The sequence below is a fragment of the Gopherus evgoodei genome, chromosome 12 (genome assembly GCF_007399415.2).
Source record: "Gopherus evgoodei ecotype Sinaloan lineage chromosome 12, rGopEvg1_v1.p, whole genome shotgun sequence".
NCBI classification, from domain to species: domain Eukaryota; kingdom Metazoa; phylum Chordata; order Testudines; family Testudinidae; genus Gopherus; species Gopherus evgoodei.
This window is the reverse complement of record NC_044333.1, coordinates 19356624-19375999: the sequence shown is the minus strand read 5'-3', so window position 1 is coordinate 19375999 and position 19376 is coordinate 19356624. Positions and strand designations below refer to the sequence as shown.

Here is a 19376-nt window from a genome sequence, read left to right as displayed (position 1 = left end):
CTGGCAATACTCAAATATAGGACAGGAAGAGCATAGTAACAATAGCATTAAGATAGCTGCTGGACATGCAGGAAGGCTTTAAATACAAAGGAGACTAGAGATGAGTGGTCAGAAAGCCAATTCTCTCATCTGCCACCAGCAATTCCTTATGTGTATTCTGAGTCAGGAAGAGAAGAAATGTTGAAGTGAGACTAAGCATGTGGGCTCTTCCTTCCTATAGGACCCAGCAGGTTGGTCACCCCCATGCTGGTGTGACCTATGCCCACTGAGACTAGGGGGCCCTGTTTATCCCGCCATACATTTGCAGTTGTCTTTGTACTTCACATTGCTATAACTCATAATCTGCAAAGAGCTGCTATACATGGAACATAATATTTATTTCAGATATTCAAATCACTGTAGTGTACACTGACATTCACGTAATGTGCAGTGCCACTCTCAGATTGGGTGTTACTTTCAATTTGATATTCTATGCTAAACTAGAATTATTAATTGATTAGCATTGTACACATTGTACTACTTGGAGTTACCAATGTAGCCAAGCTTTTCTTAGGTGTGTGTGTATATATATATATATATTTCCATGCTAAATGACTTTTTTTGTTTCAGTTTTAATTAAAAAGGTTAGTAGCAATTGAACATCAAAGTTTCAGCTTAAATGTTTTCAGCAACAATATTTACTATGCATTTAATTGAGAAGTTCACATACAGAGCCATTCCTGACCTAGAAAGGACACAAAACACTTAAATAATAATCAGCCCATTGTTGTTCTCTCTTTTAATGAATAAACGATATTTATTCACCCACTAATTGTGGGTGATAGTGAAATATATAATGTGTTACTGCATTGTGTTTGATAAAAAGTATTTCAGATTCTTTTCCAATTAAGGAATGGCTCTACATTTGACCTTCTCTACTATATTAAGCAAGGATAACACTGAAAAATTGTACAAGCATATGAACAGTATATTTCTTCTGAGGATAATTTAAGTAGTTTTTAAGATAAGCTTATACAACTATGTTCTCCCCCCACACCCAAAATATATATCATTTAAGTTTAGAATAACTTTCCCCCCTATATATATATATATATATATGCACACATTGTAAAGTGAAAGCATTTGTTTCTTGGAAAGTGTTCTTGCCAGATTCTTACCACTACACCTACTCTGTCCTCCCTGACTGATTGTGACTACAGGCTTAAAATAAAGAACATTTCTGAGCATGTACTCTCTTCATCTAAGTGCAATATAACAGGAAGTGTCTACAATCTGCCAGACTCAAGAGATAATATATTATGACCTTTGCTAGCCAAGCAGTTAGGCAGATATTTCTGACGAGAAAAGTAACTTGCCTCTTGTCTATATAGACACATCTCCTATCAGCTCACTCCAGAATAAAGAATGGTAACAAACACAGCAAGATATTATCCAGCATTTCTACTGGCCTTTTTGAAATTGTAGTTGCTAAGGAAAATAATAGTCAAAATTTTGCATGCTAAGAGAAGGAGATGGAACCTTACAATGCAAGAAGTATTTTTATTTTGTTTTGTTTATTTTAAACCCACATTACTTACAAAGTTTTATGGATTAAATTGTGCCTACCTCTGCACAGGTGCATATATATTTGAAGACACAAGGAGACTCCCTCACTTGCATGAGTGTGGGCCATGCAAAATTCAGATCTTTGTGCCCTGCTAAGCAACAGCTGAGGGAGTCTAAGAAATACAGTGGCACCAGACTCAAAGCAGGGAGAAGATAATCATCCCTCCCATCATACTCAATAGCAGCAGAACTAGGCTAGCACAGCAGGAGTCTTTGTTGCACCATGTTAAAGGGTATACTGCGACTGCTCAGATCCATACTCCCAAGTGTTCTCAGAGTTTCTAAGCTTGTCTAGGACACAATGTTTCTGGGAGAATGTGCTTCATACATCATGCAGCACATCGTACATCCACCAATGTGAACAACAGTTTGGAACCAAACTCTTGCCATAAAATAAAAACAAAACAAATCAATTAAAATAAAATAAAATAAAAAAGTTGGGAAATGCAAGCATTAAGATTCCTACAAGAACGTCTCTTCAGCTACATTGCACTTGTTTAGAATTTGTATTCCTGTTTTTCTTGTTAAATATGCTAGAGTTGAAGGCCAGAAGGGAATATCAGATCATCTTATATGTCTTAATATATTTTTATTTATGATGTTAATTTACAGACTCGCTTTCAAATTAACCAAGGAGCAATCCCTGTGCCTGTCATTCCTGAAAGAAAGAATGTGCATTGTGAGGTCAAATAGTAAGATTTTTAGCAAACGCCTATTAAGCATGCACAAATATCTTTTCACTTTATTATTGTCCAACCAATTTGTTTCAAATGGGATTCTAAAATTCTTAATTTTTTAAAGCAAAAACATTCACTTAAAACAAATCCTCTTCTTGTAAGCTTAATCCTAAAATGAGAGCAAAGCAGTTTCAAAAGAAAATGGCAAACCTCATATGACATGCTTTTACACAACAAATGCAATCTCAGCCAATTCTCTTTACAGAATATACTAGTCACAATTTCTGCTTTTAAGTATGCTATTCTGTGGATCATAAAGTATCTTTTATCAAGGACTATACTGATAGAAACCAACAATGTATTCTGCAAGCTGGTTGTTCTTTTCTCAGATATGAAAAATCACAATATGAAATAGATACTGCACTAGAATCCATTCTATAAATAACTTATCATGAAGGAAATGTTTATCAGTTTGTCTATAGTCTCCATTTTCTTCACTATTTTTAAAAACAAAGATTCATCCAAAATATTTTAGTATTTTGAACTCATTTAATAGACTATGTACTTACTAAATGGATAGGTAATTTAAAATTCTTCACACAGCTCCTCGAAAGCAATATCCATCCTTTCGTATCATTCTACTTGATAGTTTAGTATCATCAACTAGTGCTCACAAATACTACTTTATTGCTTGAGTTGCTTTTTGATTGGCTTTAAGATTCCAATTGACTATGTCTTCGAAGACAATAAGAATCTGCAGATCACTAACTCTGTTCAGAGGACCATCTGCTGTATTGTACAAGTCAGACAGATAATTCCTGAAAATATTTTAGAACAAAATTTAGTTATAGTTTTATGGATACATAATAGCGTCAGAAAACAAGGCTGTGGGATGTATGCACAGGAACTATATAGCCTCAAAAATCTATTGAAGTTGCAGAAACTTATCAAAAACAATATTTTGAATTACCATATGGGGTCACCATATCGGCCATCATGCACTTTTAATTCAGTTCTGTTGTTCCTTAACGCTACCACCCAGAAGAGGATTTATCATGATTGGGTAAAGTTTCTCCATCTAGTGAAGGTTTGTGTCTTTTGCAATTCAGCAGTATCAGTAGACACAGGGAAGTACTGATGTCACTGTATAAGGCACTGGTATGACCTTATTTGGACTGTGTACAATTCTAGTCACCCATGTTCAAGACTGATTAATTCAAATTGGAACAGGTCCAGAGAAGAGCTACTGGGTTGATCCAGGGAATGGAGAGCTTATCTTATGAGGAGACTAAAACAACTTAGCTTGTTTAGTCAAGCAAAACTAAGGCTGAGAGGGGATATGATTACCCTCTACAAATATATCAGGGAGAGTGAAGAGCTATTTAAGCTAGAGAAGAATGTTGGCACAAGAACAAATGGGCATAAACTGACCATGATATTGGGCTGGAAATTAGGTTTCCAATCATCAGAGGAGTGGTTCTGGAATAGCTTCCCAACGGGAACTGTGGGGGGAAATAACCTAATTCATTTTAAGACCGAGTCTGATAAATTTATGAGTGGGACTGTATCATGTTGAGCATGGAGCCCAGGCACAGGATCGGTAACGAGAGTGTCTGGAATCTCAGATATACTCACTTTGGGATGTGAGGTTTCTGCCGCAGTCTTGTTCCATGGGGACCAGTCTTTTTGAGGTGGACTCTTTCTCTGGAGAATGACTCCCTTTGCTAGGGGCTTTGTCTGTGGATTTCTTTTGGGTAAACCTAGGAGAAAGTGCTGAAGCTGACAGGGCACAGTGTTCACTCAGCGATCAACATCCGTAAGTGTCTTGTGGCTGAATCTGAGGCCATTTAGAGGGAATGCTGCATCATTAAGAGTCACAGTTTTAGCTCCCATTTTTTTCTTGCCCTGCCCTTAATAGCAGAGCAGATGTAGCACTTTTGTGGGATATCAGACTCTCTCAAGCAGTGGATACATCAGGAATGCCTTTTGTTGTTGGGGATGGTCTTCTGGCAAGAGACACACCATTTGGAGTCTGAAGAGCCTGGCATATCAGGGGAAATAGAATCTAACAGGAGAAAGTTCCCCTCCTGAAAGGGGAAAGAGATTGAGAGAAAGTCCCCTTAAATAAAAGTAAATAAAATAACTAAAGAAAAAACAAACTAAAGAAGGGTAACTAGGCTAAGTAACTTCAAAAAGTAAGGGACACTAATGCTTCTTTTCAGGCTGAAGTGGTTAAGGAGAATCTGAGAGCAGTTCACCTGAGCAGCCTTATATAGCCTGGAGCAGGGCACAAGGAAGAGTAGGGCACATGGCCAGACTGAATGGGCACTAATACCAAAAATCTCTGATTAAAGGTGCAAAGGGTGTGGGCACACCTGAAATGGAACACCCATAGGGACAATACTTGAAGAACTAGGAATGTTTTTGCCATCCTTTAATGAAAAAAGTTTTAATTTATTAAACCAACATAGGTAAAAAAAAAACACATTCTGGCTGACAATCTGCATGACAAGTTTGAGTCAGCTTCAATTTTAAATAGTTAAATATTATACCCACAGTAATATATACATTTATAGTATTAACTAACTTGCAATGTTAGATTTGTTAACCTGAGTTTGTGCTGACTGTATTATTATTCACAAGCAACAGAGTGAGAAAGAGCCATGACTGGATAAACAATTGACCCAAATGAGTATAGTTAAATCTAAAGAAATATTATGTTGTGGTGTATTTGATTTATAGCACACTTCACCCCCAAAGGAGATAAAGCTGCGCAGGTTGGTGGATTTTCCTAATCTTTTTTTTCCCCCTCACGAAATACACAACTGTTTGCTAAAGAAAGGAGAGTTACTTATCTGCAGTCTTAGGTCTCTGAAAATACAAGTAGTATGGTTATATATTCCTTGGTCACATGTCCTCTGGCACTTAATGAAGAAATTGATTCATAGCTCAATAAAGACTATTTGCCTCAATGCACATCAGGAAGCAAGTATACTACATTTCACTGCATAACTGTTAGTTTCTTTTCGACTTGGGTCCTGACCTAACCAATACAATGACCTAACTTTAATGATGTAATCTAAGGATAATATTTTCAAAGACCTCAGTTAGAAATTAATTCTCAAAAGGAAGTGTTATAAATAGGTCCACATTTCTGGAAACTAGAAGGCTAGTCTCACACTAGCCTACTACTATATGATCTGTATACAACAAAAAGTATTCTATTGACAACTAGAGGAAGTGCTTATCAGCAGACTCCAGTCCTTCATTTTTACTTCCACGTTTCTGTGTAACACATGGAGATACCCACACAACAAAAAGATGAGTAAAACATATGGCCAGATGTAATTACCTTCCAAGCTGTTTTCAGAAAAGATGGAAAAAATAGATTTTTTTTTTTTGCCAAAGACAACACTCAGATTTTAAGCACACAAGACCAAAAATGTTCGTTGGCAACAAAACACAATGAAAACTCCAATCATTTAAAATATCTCTAAACAATGTATATCTTAATATCTCTAACTTCCAAGTCCAATACTTGCTTCTGAGTATTGCAAACACAAAAGACAAGACATCCAGACACCAACTAGACAAGATGGGAAGAATAAGGCAGTCCAGTGTGAAATAAAGTAACAGACAATGCAGCATTCAACCTCCTTAAAAAAACACTTATGTTGAGCCAAAATGGCTTTAAAGAAGAGTAAGGGAACTCTATATTTAAGATTTACCAATGTTTTCAAGTGTGACTGATATGAGGTGGACTACAACTCAGAGAGCTTTGAGACAAGCCTCTCAAGTTTGAAAGTTGATAGAGGACAACAATTAGAGATGTATTGCTAGTCAATTAGAAATTATCCCCTTAGGGCACGGTCTAATTTCAATACAGTATGTTAGTGTAAAATTAAATGAAAAGGTGTCTGAACTCATCATGGAGTTCTGAATGCTTGTAGCAGAATATAAGAGCTCTTTTTTCAATTCAGGTCATGAAGCTTGCTTTGCAGTGATGAAGATGGGAGATGAAAAACACTGGCAGAATGATTTACTAGTTAACATGAATTCCTACTATGTATTAGGAAGGAATTTTGAATTAGCATGAAATATTACTGCATCTCATTAAAAATGAACACTAACATTTTCAAATTTAATTTGTCTAAAGTTAGCCACCTAAATATATATTTAAGCATACAGGAAAACAGAAACTGCCATACTGTATCAGACCAGCGGTCTATCTAGTCCAGGATCCTGTCTAAGACAGTGTTTCAGAGGAAGATGCAAGAAATCCCACAGTGGACTACTGTGGAATATCCTGCCCATAGAAGAAGTTTCTTCCTCTATAGATTAGTGGTTGACTTGTACCTTTTAGCATGAAGATTTATACAGATCATAAAAAACTATTTTTAAATTCTACCGATTGAAACGCTGGATGTTCTCTTGACCATACTAGTGTCTATGTCCTTTTTAAAATTTTACTAAGCTCTTCATCACAATAGAATCATAGAATATCAGGTTTGGAAGGGACCTCACGAGGACATCTAGTCCAACCCCCTGCTCAAAGAAGGACTAATCCCCAGGCAGATTTTTGCCCTAGATCCCTAAATGGCTACCTCAAGGATTGAACTCACAACCCTGGGTTTAGCAGGCAAATGCTCAAACCACTGAGCTATCCTTTTGAGGCAATGAGTTCCACAGGTTAATTATGTATTATCATAGAATCATAGGGCTGGAAGGGACCTCAAGAGGTCATCTAGTCCAGTCCCCTGCACTCATGGCAAGAGTAAGTATTTTCTAGACCAGTGGTTCTCAAACTCCCCTCCCCCACCACGGACCACTTGAAAATTGCTGAGGGTCTCAGTGGACCCCTTAATGAGCTTTCCAAATGTTGTTTGTACCATTAGCTAACTATTGTAAAGTGCTTTGGATAAAAGCGCTATATAAAAAAAACCCCCTTAATAATAACTTTTTTTGTTCTACAAATAAAAGCACACAACTCATATTTTAATATCAGTAGTCTTACCTTTCTAATGAGATGGATGTGCCCTCCCTCTCCCCACCGCAGCAGCCCCCGAGCTGGGGCTGGAAAGGAGGGGGGTCTCTCCCTTGCCATAGCAGCCACAGAGCTGAACTTGGGAAGGAGGACTATCTCTCCATGGCAGCTGCAGCCCTGGAGTTGGGGAAAGTCACCTCTTTGGCCACCACCGCTCTGCACGTCCCAAATTCCCCCTACCCCTTCTTCTCACCCCACTGCCCCCTCCCACCTGCCCACTATTCTCCCCAAGGCCACCACCTCACCTTACATGTGCGTTTTCTCCAGGGTCCAGGCACCTAATTAGTGGAGCCACGCCTGCATAGCTACGCTAATTAGGTGGGTGGCCTTTCATTCTCTCATGTGCAGCCACCCAGGCACACACTTTAGAGGGAAACATCCATGGACCACAGTTTGAGAACCTCTGATCTAGACCATTCCTGAGAGGTGTCTAACCTGGTCTTAAAAATCTCCAATGATGGAGATTCCACAACCTCCCTAGGCAATTTATTTCAGTGCTTAACCACCCTGACAGTTAGGAAATTTTTCCTAATGTCCAACCTAAACCTCACACTGCTTCTTGTCCTATCCTTAGAGGTTAAGAACAACAAGTTTTCTCCCTGCTCCTTGTAACAATCTTTTATATACTTGAAAACTGTTATCATGTCCCTCTTTCTTCTCTTTTCCAGACTAAACAAACCCAATTTTTTCCATCTTCCCTTCTAGGTCATGTTTTCTAGACCTTTCACCATTTTTGTTGCTCTTCTCTGGACTTTCTCCAATTTGTCCACATCTTTCCTGAAGTGTAGCACCCAAAACTGGACAGAATACTCCAGTTGAGGCCTAATCAGCATAGAGTAGAGCGGAAGAATTACTTCTTGTGTCTTGCTTACAACACTCCTGCTAATACCTCCCAGAATGATGTTTGGTTTTTTTGCAACACTGTGGCACTGTTGACTCATATTTAGCTTGTGGTCCACTATGACTCCGAGGTCCCTTTCTGCAGTGCTCCTTCCTAGATAGTCATTTCCCATTTTGTATGTGTGCAACTAATTGTTCCTTCCTAAATTGAGTACTTTTCATTTGTCCAAATTGAATTTCATTCTATTTACCTCAGACCATTTCTCCAGTTTGTCCAGATCATTTTGAATTTTAATCCTATCCTCCAAAGCACCTGGAACCCCTCCCAGCTTGGTATTGTCCGCAAACTTTATAAGTGTAAGGAAGTATTTATTTTTATCAGCTTTAAATTTGTCATCTTAGTTTTATATGTCTCCGTCCTCTTATACTCAATTAAAGGGTAAATAGAAGTACCAAATTTACCTCCTTTATAACTTCCCATCATTTGGTTATACTCATATCACATCCTCTCCTCTAAACAGTCCCTATTTTACCAATCTTTCTTCATGCAGATGTTTTTGACACTCATCTCTGGACCCTTTCTATTTCTTTTATATCTTTTCTGAATTAGGGTAAACAAAATGGAACCCAGTATTCCAGGTGAGGGCATACCACTTATTTGTATAATGGCATAATAATACTTGTAGTATTATAACCCATTCTTTATATGTCCCAATATTTTGTTTAATTTCAGCTGCTATGCAGTTTTTCCATAATGACACCAATGTCTTTTTCTGATTGGTTACTGTTAATTTGGAACCTGGTAATGTGACTTAAATTGACTTAAATGAGAGATACAAGTACATGGCCCCTCAGAAAAATCAGGCCCTTATTTAGGTGGTTAGATATGGATTTACATGGTTAACTTTAGGCATTCAGTTTTGCAAATTTTACCTTAGCAGACAGTACGTGAATCACCAGTACTAAAAACTCAACGATACTACAACACGCATTGAACAATACTCTGTTTGTTAAATGAATTATCATACATGTAGAAGCTAATCAATATGATTTTATTTAGTGACTGGCATGTGCATGAAAGTTTCAAACCCACTGCTACGTCCTGATAAATGTAACTGTAACATAATGAGTAGGAAACCTGATCATTTACAGTTTCAGTTCATGAAAGACTGAAATTGCACCTAATGAACTTTTCATGATGCTGTCCCATGCCCAGACTCTGACAGAAAGTGGAAGCTATCCAAACTCTGTTTGCATAGGACAAATGAAAGGAAGTAATGACAATGGTCTCAATAAATATGTAAGGTGAAAACTGAATGGAAAACATACTGTATTTTTGCCTTGTATACTGGAAGAGCTGTTCAGGAACAAACGGACCCATTTAATTTTTTAGTAGATTTTTTGTAACCCTTTATATGTTGCTGATGATTATGTGCAGAAAGATCATAATTACATGTATTAAGAAATAAATACTGGTCCTACCTGAACCATTTTTCAGATACCCATTTGCATCTACGGTTGTGTACATGATGTAAGGTCCAGGCTGATTCACACCGAAGGGCTGCAATACAAAAATGAAATTCAACATCCAAACTTTGATTCAATTTTTTTCAAGTTTAGGAATTAGCACAGCTAAAATAAAATTAAACTAAAGGCGAATTTCTGTGGCTTCCTTGTTAAGATCACACCTTAGATGTGGACAACTCTTTACTTATTTTTACTATATCAGAGTAGAATTCATTTTTAAAATATGATAAACACTTTGCTATAGGTAATGATACTCCTTTCAGTTAATTTCTAAACACACTTTTCTAAAAGTTTTATTGTAAAAATACTTTTATTATACACGATCAAAAATGATAACGTGTAAAAGTGTTCACTCTATCAAGTGCTCACTCCATCACAGCACCTTTAATTGCGGTTGATTTGACTAAATGCAGTCAAATGAAACAATGAATCCAGTCAGTTTCATGTAAAAGCCAAGTTTGGAACATTCTGCATCATTTTCAGATGTTTTTAGTCAATGATGCAGAAAACTGTGTTGCCAGTACTGATGCTGTTTCATCAGCTAGTGCAAATGTAAAGGGAAGGATTGACTGCAACCTGACAGTTTGATGGAACTGTAGAAGCCAGTGACAGAAGAACTTAAATGAGCTGATCATCTAGGGTTTAAAGTCACAGACTATACAAACAATCTTATTAGAATCTATCTTAAATTCTTTCCCCAAAATGAAACCAAACAATTTGACCTTTCTCTTGTAAAGGACGTAATTTTGAGCTATTTGGCCATTAGCTAAAATAACATGCTAGCAATCACTGTATAAGGTCTTTTCACAGTTTCAGTGTTAAGTATGGTTGCCTTGACAGCAACAACTCATTGGGAATAAAATCATACATATATATATATATAACAAAATCTTATAAATTATTCAAATTATTTGATAATTTGAATACCCTCTCGGTGAGATATATTATGGAGCGGTGATAGCCAATCCATAAGTAAGGCTGCAACTGAATTCTATTGTAATCTGATTTTGTGTAATCCTGACCCCCTAAAAATCCACAAACAAAGGAATACAGGCTTCAAAATTGATAGGCCACATCTGGGGTTGAGGTTTAATTTTTTTTTCCAAGTTGGAAGTAAATTCAAGAAGGTATTGCTGAATTATGGCATCCCAATAATTGACGTATTTACCAGAGTTCAAAAATTCCATTTTTTCTGCCATTTTGTAGGGAAAAAAAGGAATAAAACTTAATTTACTGTAGATCTCTGGTTGAACTCCTGAGCAAAGGACTCACGATTAGTTTGATTAAACTCTAATTTTAAAAGATTTTAAATGGTAATATCAGAATGGCACATTGGCTCAGAGAAGCTAAAAATAGGTCTGATGACTGCTGGAAAAAGACAGTTACTTATACTGTAACCATTGCTCTCCGAAATCTGGATGCAGACCTGTAATTCCACTCAGGTGTGCGCATGCTTAGTGCACTGAAACCAGAAGACTTTGCCTAGCAGTACCCATACAGGTGGTGCTCACACATTTGACTCTAGTCTCTCCCCACACTATTTAAGGGCAGCGCCACCCTGATCCTCCTGAATTCTTTCATTCTGAATGTCAGGAATAGAGACTGATGTGGAGAGGATGGAAGGTCATAGAATACACGTTAGCATGCACATCTCAAAGAACAAGTTACAACACAGGTACGTAACAATCTTTTCTTCTTCAAGTGGTTGTAGACGTGTATTCCACTCTGGTGATCCATAAACAGCACTCACAGGAGGTGTAGTTCAGAGTCTACTTAAAGAATGCTTGCAGGACTGCCTTCCTAAAGTTTACATCTGATCTAAATGCAATGGCAATCACATAGTGTCTGATAAAAGTATGTGCAGAAAACCAGGTAGGAGCCCTGAAATTGTCCACTGAAAAATCACTGAGGAATGCTATATATGTAGGTTGGGCCCTCATCCAATGAGCCTGCACAAGAGACAAACAGAAGAGGTGATGCCCAAAAAGGCTTACTTCTGTGTAGGTAAAATGCCAAACATCTTCTTGAATCCAACATGCAAAATCAGTGTTCATCTGCACTGCAGTGTGGTGTGGTTTAGGAAAGAACACCAGTAAATAAATCAATTGGTTAAGATGAAATTGTGAAACCACTTTTTAACAATAATTTTGGATACAGCAGTAGGGTCACTTTGTCCTTGAAAAACTGGCTCCACAGGGACTCTGGCATTAAGACTTGTAGCTTGCATATGCTCCTTGCATGGATTATGGCCACAAGAAAGGGCATCTTCTGGCACAGGAGTGACAGAGAACAGGTTGCCAGGGGCTTGAACTGAGGTCTTACAAGGGCTATCAGGACAGTATTAAGGTCCCACAAGGGAACCAGTTCTTTCTCAGGCAAATGGAGACTAATGATTCTCATAAGACATCTCACTACCACAGGATTTGAGAAAACTGCCCTCCCTTGGATAGGTAGATGAAAGGCTGAGATCACTGCTAGGTGAACCCTCAATGAATTGATTGAGAGACTGGATGACTGAAGGTGTACTAAGCACTCCAAATGTTCTGAATGCAGACCAGCATCAGCTGAATCCTCTGAGCAAGCGACCGAACTGAAAACTGCTTCCTCTTGGACAAAAAAAAGTCATCCTAGTAGATGGCTTCAGCTGCTAAACCACAACTGTTGAACACCTTCCAAACATTGTTCCTTCTCCCCAAATAGCCATGCAGCATTCACACCATGAACTGTACAGTGTTCAGTGCTTGATGCAAAACTCAACAGTGGTGCTGAGTCAGTAGGTCGGGATGAAGAGGAAGAAATCTGAGAGGATGAATCAATAGACAGTAGGTCAGAGAACCAACAATGCCTCGGCCAAACTGGAGCAATTAGAATCAGTTTGGCATGATCCAACTTCAGCTTAAGAATGACCTGTGGGATGACTGGAATCAGGAGGAAGGCATATCTCAGAGTCTATCCCCAACTGAGTTGGAAGGCATTGGTTAGGGAGCCTGGGCTGAGACTTGCTTGACAGCAAAATTGATGGCACTTCTTGCCTCTCATTGCAAAGAGGCTGATAATCAGAATGCCCCACTCTGCAAAGATTGAACTCAGCACATTGGATTTCTGAGACCACCAGTGATCCTAGGAGAAATCTCTGTTGAGGTAATCTGCCAATTGTTTTTGGATCGCTGGTAAATGAGCAGCTGTGGGAATTATGCTCTCCTTGATACAGAACTTCCAGAAATCCATTGCCTCTTGACACAGCTGGTAGAGAGCATGCCATGTTGATATTGTTGGAAACTTCTAGTTCCAATCACAAAACCTGAATCTTCATTGTCCTCAAATACACCTCCCAACCTATTAAGGAGGCACTGACAGCTGTAGTCCTGGTTGGAGAAAGACAAATAAACGGAACATCTTGGCATACAATGCCCTGAACTGTTCACCACTATAGAGAATGCAGGATTGACTAAGGCACTCTGTTGTACCTGTCTAATTATTGACAAGTGAGGTGACAGAACAACCTTAATCAAGCCTGAAGAGGATGAGGGCACAGTCTTTACAAGCCACCATATGGCCTAATACACTTAGGAAGACAGAGTGTAGTTGAGGGTTGAGACTGCAATTGAGGAATTGTTAGAAACTGTTCATTCTGCAGAAATGCTCTCAAACTTGTAGCATCTAGTAGGGTCCCAAAGAACTCCATTTTTTGAGTTGGTATTAATGTCAACTTCCCTCTGTTCAAGATGAGATGCAGACGATCGAAGAGACGTAATGTGAACTAGACATGAGAGGATTTGCTCCCAGGACTAGCCTCTCACTAACCAATTGTCCAACTATGGGAAGATATTAATTCCTTTCTGAGGTGAGCTGTCACCACAACCATGCATTTGGTAAAACGTTAGAAGGCCAAAGGGAAGTAAAGCGCACTGATAGCAGTGACCTCCCATGACAAACCTCAGAAACTTTCTGTGGTTTGGGAGAATCATCACATGGAAAACAGAACAGGAGTACCTGTGGCACTTTAGAGACTAACAAATTTATTTGAGCATACGCTTTCGTGGGCTAAAGCCCACTTCATCGGACGAATAGAATGGAACATATAGTGAGGCGATATATATACATTCAGAGAACATGAAAGCTCTAAGAGGCTAATTAATTAAGATGAACTGTTGTCAGCAGGAGAAAAAGAACTTTTGTAGTGATAATCAAGATAGCCCATTTAAGACAGTTTGACAAGATACTTAACATGGGGGAAATAGATTCAATGTGTGTAATGACTCAGCCATTCCCACTCTCTATTTAAGCCTAAATTGACAGTATCTAGTTTGCATATCAATTCAAGTTCAGCAGTTTCTCATTGGAGTCTGTTTTTGAAGCTTTTCTGTTGCAAAATTGCCACCTTTAAATCTGTTACTGAATGGCCAGAGAGGCTGAAGTGTTCTCCTACTGGTTTTTGAATGTTATGATTCCTGATGTCAGATTTGTGTCCATTTATTCTTTTGCGTAGAGACTGTCTGGTTTGGCACTGCTGGCACATGATGGCATATATCACATTGGTAGATGTGCAGGTGAATGAGCCCCTGATGGTGTGGCTGATGTGATTAGGTCCTATGATGGTGTCACTTGAATGGATATGTGGACAGAGTTGGCATCCTGAAGATCCAGAGCAGCAAACCCATCATTTTGATTTAACATAGGAAGGACAGGTGATAGGGTGACCATACAGAACCTTACATGTCTCCACATCAAGTCCAGCCTCTTAGACTTTGTCCTTGGGGGTAGACTTATATCTTCCCTGTTGTGATCTGTCATTCACCGTTGTTACCAAGAGGGAGTTGAAGCTGGATGGGAATAAAAACTCTCGAAGCCCTGTATAATATCTTTTCTCAGAACTCTTTGCTGTAGTAGGCAATGAAGCTGGGGTATTGCAGGCTCTAAGAGAGCTTCATTTATTAGGAAGGTCGTCCTCCCTGAGCTGATGACCAACAATGTATGTGTTTTCTATTGCACAAACTCAACCTGAATGTCTGAGAAGGTCCTGGTACAACTTGAAATCATCAGGCACAGGTGAAGACGGGTCCGGTACAGTGGAGTTGTCTGTTGAGGAAGAGGATGCAGTGCTAGTGCAGGCACTTCTTCCTGTGCAAGGAGATCAGGATAAACTGGCTAAGGAGGGATGGCATCAGACTGTGCCTCCAATGGAGATGGCTCAGGAATAGAAACTACAACCAGGACTGGTGATCTTGCTCTGGTCTAGGACATAGAGCGGGACCTTGCAGAGTAAGGATCATCCCAAAGGTTCCAAGGAAGCCACTGGGAATACGGGAAACGCATCGGTGGCAGTAAGTACTGGGCCAGGAGCCCTTATCTGAAAGTGGACTGTAACTTTTTTTTTAATTAAGTTTGTTTTTACAATAAAAAAATAAAAAAATCAGAGGAATTAATTATAAAGAAATGTTTTAGCTCAGAACGCCACAATATTCAGTCAAGTTTCCTAAAGTATTAAATACATATGATCTGACTTGAAGAACAGCTGCTTAAAATATATGCATATTGGTACTGAAATTGTTTTTTGGAACTATCTGTGATACTAGGCAAAGGCACAGACACTTTCTACTATAATGAAAATAATCTGAAGTAAAAATCAACATGACAAACATTTCTAGGGACTTACATTCACTTTTAAAATTATTTTAAGTCAGAAGGAGAAGTAATGGCAAAGTACACTTTTTATATCTTTTTCAGCTGTCAGTGTAGTTGTGTTATCTCCTAAGTTTCGGGAGGAGAAGGTAAAGAATACAAATAGCCATTCAAATCACGTGAACCTCAAAGAAAGTCAAAAAGGGATAAATTGGAGGCAAATGTTTCAACTGCAATAGAGCTTTAGGATCAGTCAGGCACATTATTTAAAAGCAGTTTCATAAACTGGACCTGATATGATTTTCAATTTGATTTCTTAAAAAGTAAGTTCAGGTTTATTTTGAAGCTGTACCCCACAATAAAACTTATTTTTGCAAATGGGCTGTGGGAGTTCAGTAAACTTCCTTAAACTCAGAGGGGTAGCCGTGTAAGTCTGTATCTGTAAAAGCAGCAAAGAATCCTGTGGCACCTTACAGACTAACAGAGGTTTTGGAGCATGAGCTTTCGTAGGTGAATACCTATTTCGTCAGATGCATATGACGAAGTAGGTATTCACCTACGAAAGCTCATGCTCCAAAACCTCTGTTAGTCTATAAGGTGCCACAGGATTCTTTGCTGCTTCCTTAAACTGTCCCAGCTGAACTGAGTCTTCTTCAATGTTTGTCCACATGGGAAGAAAGACATGAGGCCATTGATGTGGTTTAACGAGGCCACAACTTTATTCACCGGGGTGGCCAGCCTGAGCCTGAGGAGCCAGAATTTACCAATGTACATTGCTTAAGAGCCACAGCAAAGTGTCAGCAGCAGCTCGTCAGCCACCCCCGCAGGACTGGTGCTAGGGGTTTTAGCACTGTAGGTGCATGGAAATTTCGCCGCCCCGCGCGCTGGTTCCACAGCTCCGGTGGAGCTGCCGCAGTCATGGCTGCGGACAGTCGCCTGCTCCGCGACTCTGGTGGAGCTGCCGCAGTCGTGGCTGCGGACGGTCGCCTGCTCCGCGGCTCTGGTGGAGCTGCCGCAGTCGTGCCTGCGGGAGGTCCACCAGAGCCGCGTGAGCAGCCGACCGTCCGCAGGCACCACTGCGGCAGCTCCACCAGAGCCACAGACCCTCCGCAGGCACGACTGCGGTAGGTCCACCGGAGCCGCCTGCCGCCCCTCCGGTAAAACGCCGCCCACCAATAATCCTGGCGCCCTAGGCGATTGCCTAGGCCGCCTAAATCCAAGCGCCGGTCCTGCACCCCCGCCAGCACCTCTTGCCCACCGGCAGCCCCACCAAATCAGCACTTCCCCCTCCGTCCCTGCACGTCCCGATCAGCTGTTTTGTGGCATGCAGAGGCTCGGGGAGGAGGGGGAGGAGTGAGGGCACTGCAGGCTGAGGGGAGGGGCTGGGAAAGGGTGGAGTGAGGGCAGGGACTGTGGCAGGGCCAGGGATTGAGCAGTGAGCACCCCGCAGCACGTTGGAAAGTTGATGCCTGTAGCTCTAACCCCGGAATCGGTGCCTATACAAGGAGCCGCCTATTAACTTCTGAAGAGCCGCAAGTGGCTCCGGAGCCACAGGTTGGCCACCCCGACATACTATCTGGGAGTACCTAGCAACAAATTGTACACTGCAGGAAGGAGGTAGTTGACGCCTTGCTGTTCAAAGATGCAGGATCCCCAATCTCCCTTCCTCAGCCCCCTGAAAATGGATTAGGAAATGGAGGCGGGTTGGCTTCATGCTGACAAGATGTAGGAGCCTCAAACCCTCCCCCACCGGCTTGAACCCCTCCATTACTCAAGCTCCCTTAAGAGATGCTTTCCTTCAAATCCTTTTCCAATCCATTTTATCCAATAACCATATTCCTTCCATACTGAGTACCTGCACTGGACATCTGCCACAAGTTTTGTGCGGCAAGTTGCTATGTTATAACCTAACCCCCTTATTCCACTCCACTGGGTCCCAGACTAGCTGTGGGGAAGGAAAAAAAACTCACCCTACCCGGACCAATTTGGCAGTAAATGCTAAATTCCTTCCCAGTCCCCCAAGGAAGAGGGGCAACAAGCGTAATAGCCACAGCAGGTAAAAATGGGAACCAAGGCCTTCTTTCATGTACACAGGTGTCTGGGTGCTGTCAACCCAATCCTGGTAAAGAGCGCCACTACAAGGCTGCCAGGGGTATAAATACCAACCCCATTTTCTAGTCAGCAGGAAAGGTAATGCAGAGATCTTGTGCTAATGTCACCCCAACTGCTTCCTGCCCTTGTTCATCCCTGTTAACTTTCCCCGTCTCCCCACCTGCTGTAAGGGAGCCTTTAAAGGGGCAATGCCCCTTTTCTTCCAGCTAGCTGGACAAAGACCCAATTATATAAAGGTTGCAGTGGGTACATTTATGTAACTATTTCATGCATTAATACGATAGCATTGGTAGCAGATCCACAGTTTAGTTCAGTTTTTCAGACAAAGGGGGATCTACCTCCCATTTTGACAGCATGAAAATTATTGTTGTTAATAACCAAAAAGACATTACACTCTCTTAGGGTGAATAATTAATTTCCTGAAACGTTACAAGTGCAATCAAGTAACAGACTAGGAATTCAAAGGAGTTGAAAATTACTTCCTTCTGAAAATTCACAGCCAGTGTTTAATGCTTTCTCAGATTTCTCTAATGTCAAAGCTTTGTCTGAAACTGTACGTGGAAACAGTAGCTTAAAAATCATGAGCATTTATTCATTACTATTGTTTTATTTACTCAATAAAATGCTACTTGATAAAGTTTATTGTCAAATGCCAATGTGTAAAATTTTAAAATGTAATGCTTAATGTTCTCTTCTGAAGGAGAAAAGAAGGTGTTAAATAATGATAAAGTAATTATAGAAAACTGAAAGGGATTTGTGGGTCATTGTGCGATGAATATTAACGAGTGAGTTTGGAGGAGCAATGGGAAAAACTGTTGAATTATCCATCATTTTTGTGAACACAGGAAAGGAATTGGAGAAATGGTGTTTAGGAGAGGCAGATGTTTGGTTGTAACGATGTTGAGTTTGAGCTGATGCACTAACATTCAGCAAGAGATCTCTCAGAAAGAAATCTGCAGATGTATGACTGAACAGAAAGGGAGAAGACAGAGGGAAATTTGGTAGTGATCTATACTTACGGCTTGTCTTTACTACTGCGCTACATCGGCGCCACTGCATCAATGCAGCGGCACCTCTGCAGTGCATCTGATGAAGATGTGCTATGTTGACGAGAGAGAGCTCTCCCGTAGACTTAATTACTCCTCAGTCAGAGGTGGAAGCTCTCCCACCGACATAAAGTGGTGTAGACATGGCTTTAAGTCTATGCAACTTATGTCACTTGGAGGGTGGTTTTTTCAGACCCCTGAGCGACATAAGTAAGGCCTTACCAAATTCATGGTCCATTTTGGTCAATTTCATGGCCATGGGAACTTAAAAATTTTATGATTTCTGCTATTTAAATCTGAAATTTCACACTGTTTAATTGTAGGGGTCCTGATTAAAAAAGGAGTTGTGGGGAGTGGGGTCACAAAGTTATTGTAAGGGGTGTTGCAGTACTTCTACTCTTACTTCTGCACTGCTGCTGGCGGCTCTGCTGCCTTCAGAATTGGGCAGCTGGAGAGCGGCAGCTGCTGGCCAGGAGCCCAGCTCTGAAGGCAGAGTCGCTGCCACTAGCAGCAGCACAGAAGTAAGGATGGCATCGTATGGTATTGCCACTCTTACTTCTGCGTTGCTGCCTGAGGGCCCAGCTCTGCAGTCAGCAGCCGCCACTCTCCAGCCGCCCAGCTCTGAAAGCAGCAGTGCAGGAGTAAGGGTGGCAAGTTATGGTATTGCCACCCTTACTTCTACACTTCTGCTGGTAGTGCTGCCTTCAGAGGTGGACACCTGGCCAACAGCTGCCATTCTCCAGTCACCCAGCTCTGAAGGCAGAGCAGAAGTAAGGATGGTAATACCTCGATGCCTCTAAAATAACCTTGTGACCTCCCTACAACTCCCTTCTGGGTCAGGACCCCAATTTGAGAAACACTGGTCTCCCCTGTGAAATCTGTATAGTATAGCGTAAAAGCATA

At 40.5% G+C, this 19376-nt stretch overlaps 1 protein-coding gene across 1 annotated transcript in view; it reads right to left on the bottom strand.

The window, feature by feature from the left end:
• The window catches only part of ITFG1 (integrin alpha FG-GAP repeat containing 1), a 187414-nt gene that overhangs the window by 29268 nt on the left and 138770 nt on the right, over nucleotides 1-19376 (bottom strand). Inside the window, exon 14 of the mRNA XM_030581828.1 lies at nucleotides 9649-9727. Within this exon, the coding sequence (XP_030437688.1) occupies nucleotides 9649-9727 (79 nt within the window). The remainder of the gene's footprint in view (nucleotides 1-9648; nucleotides 9728-19376) is intronic.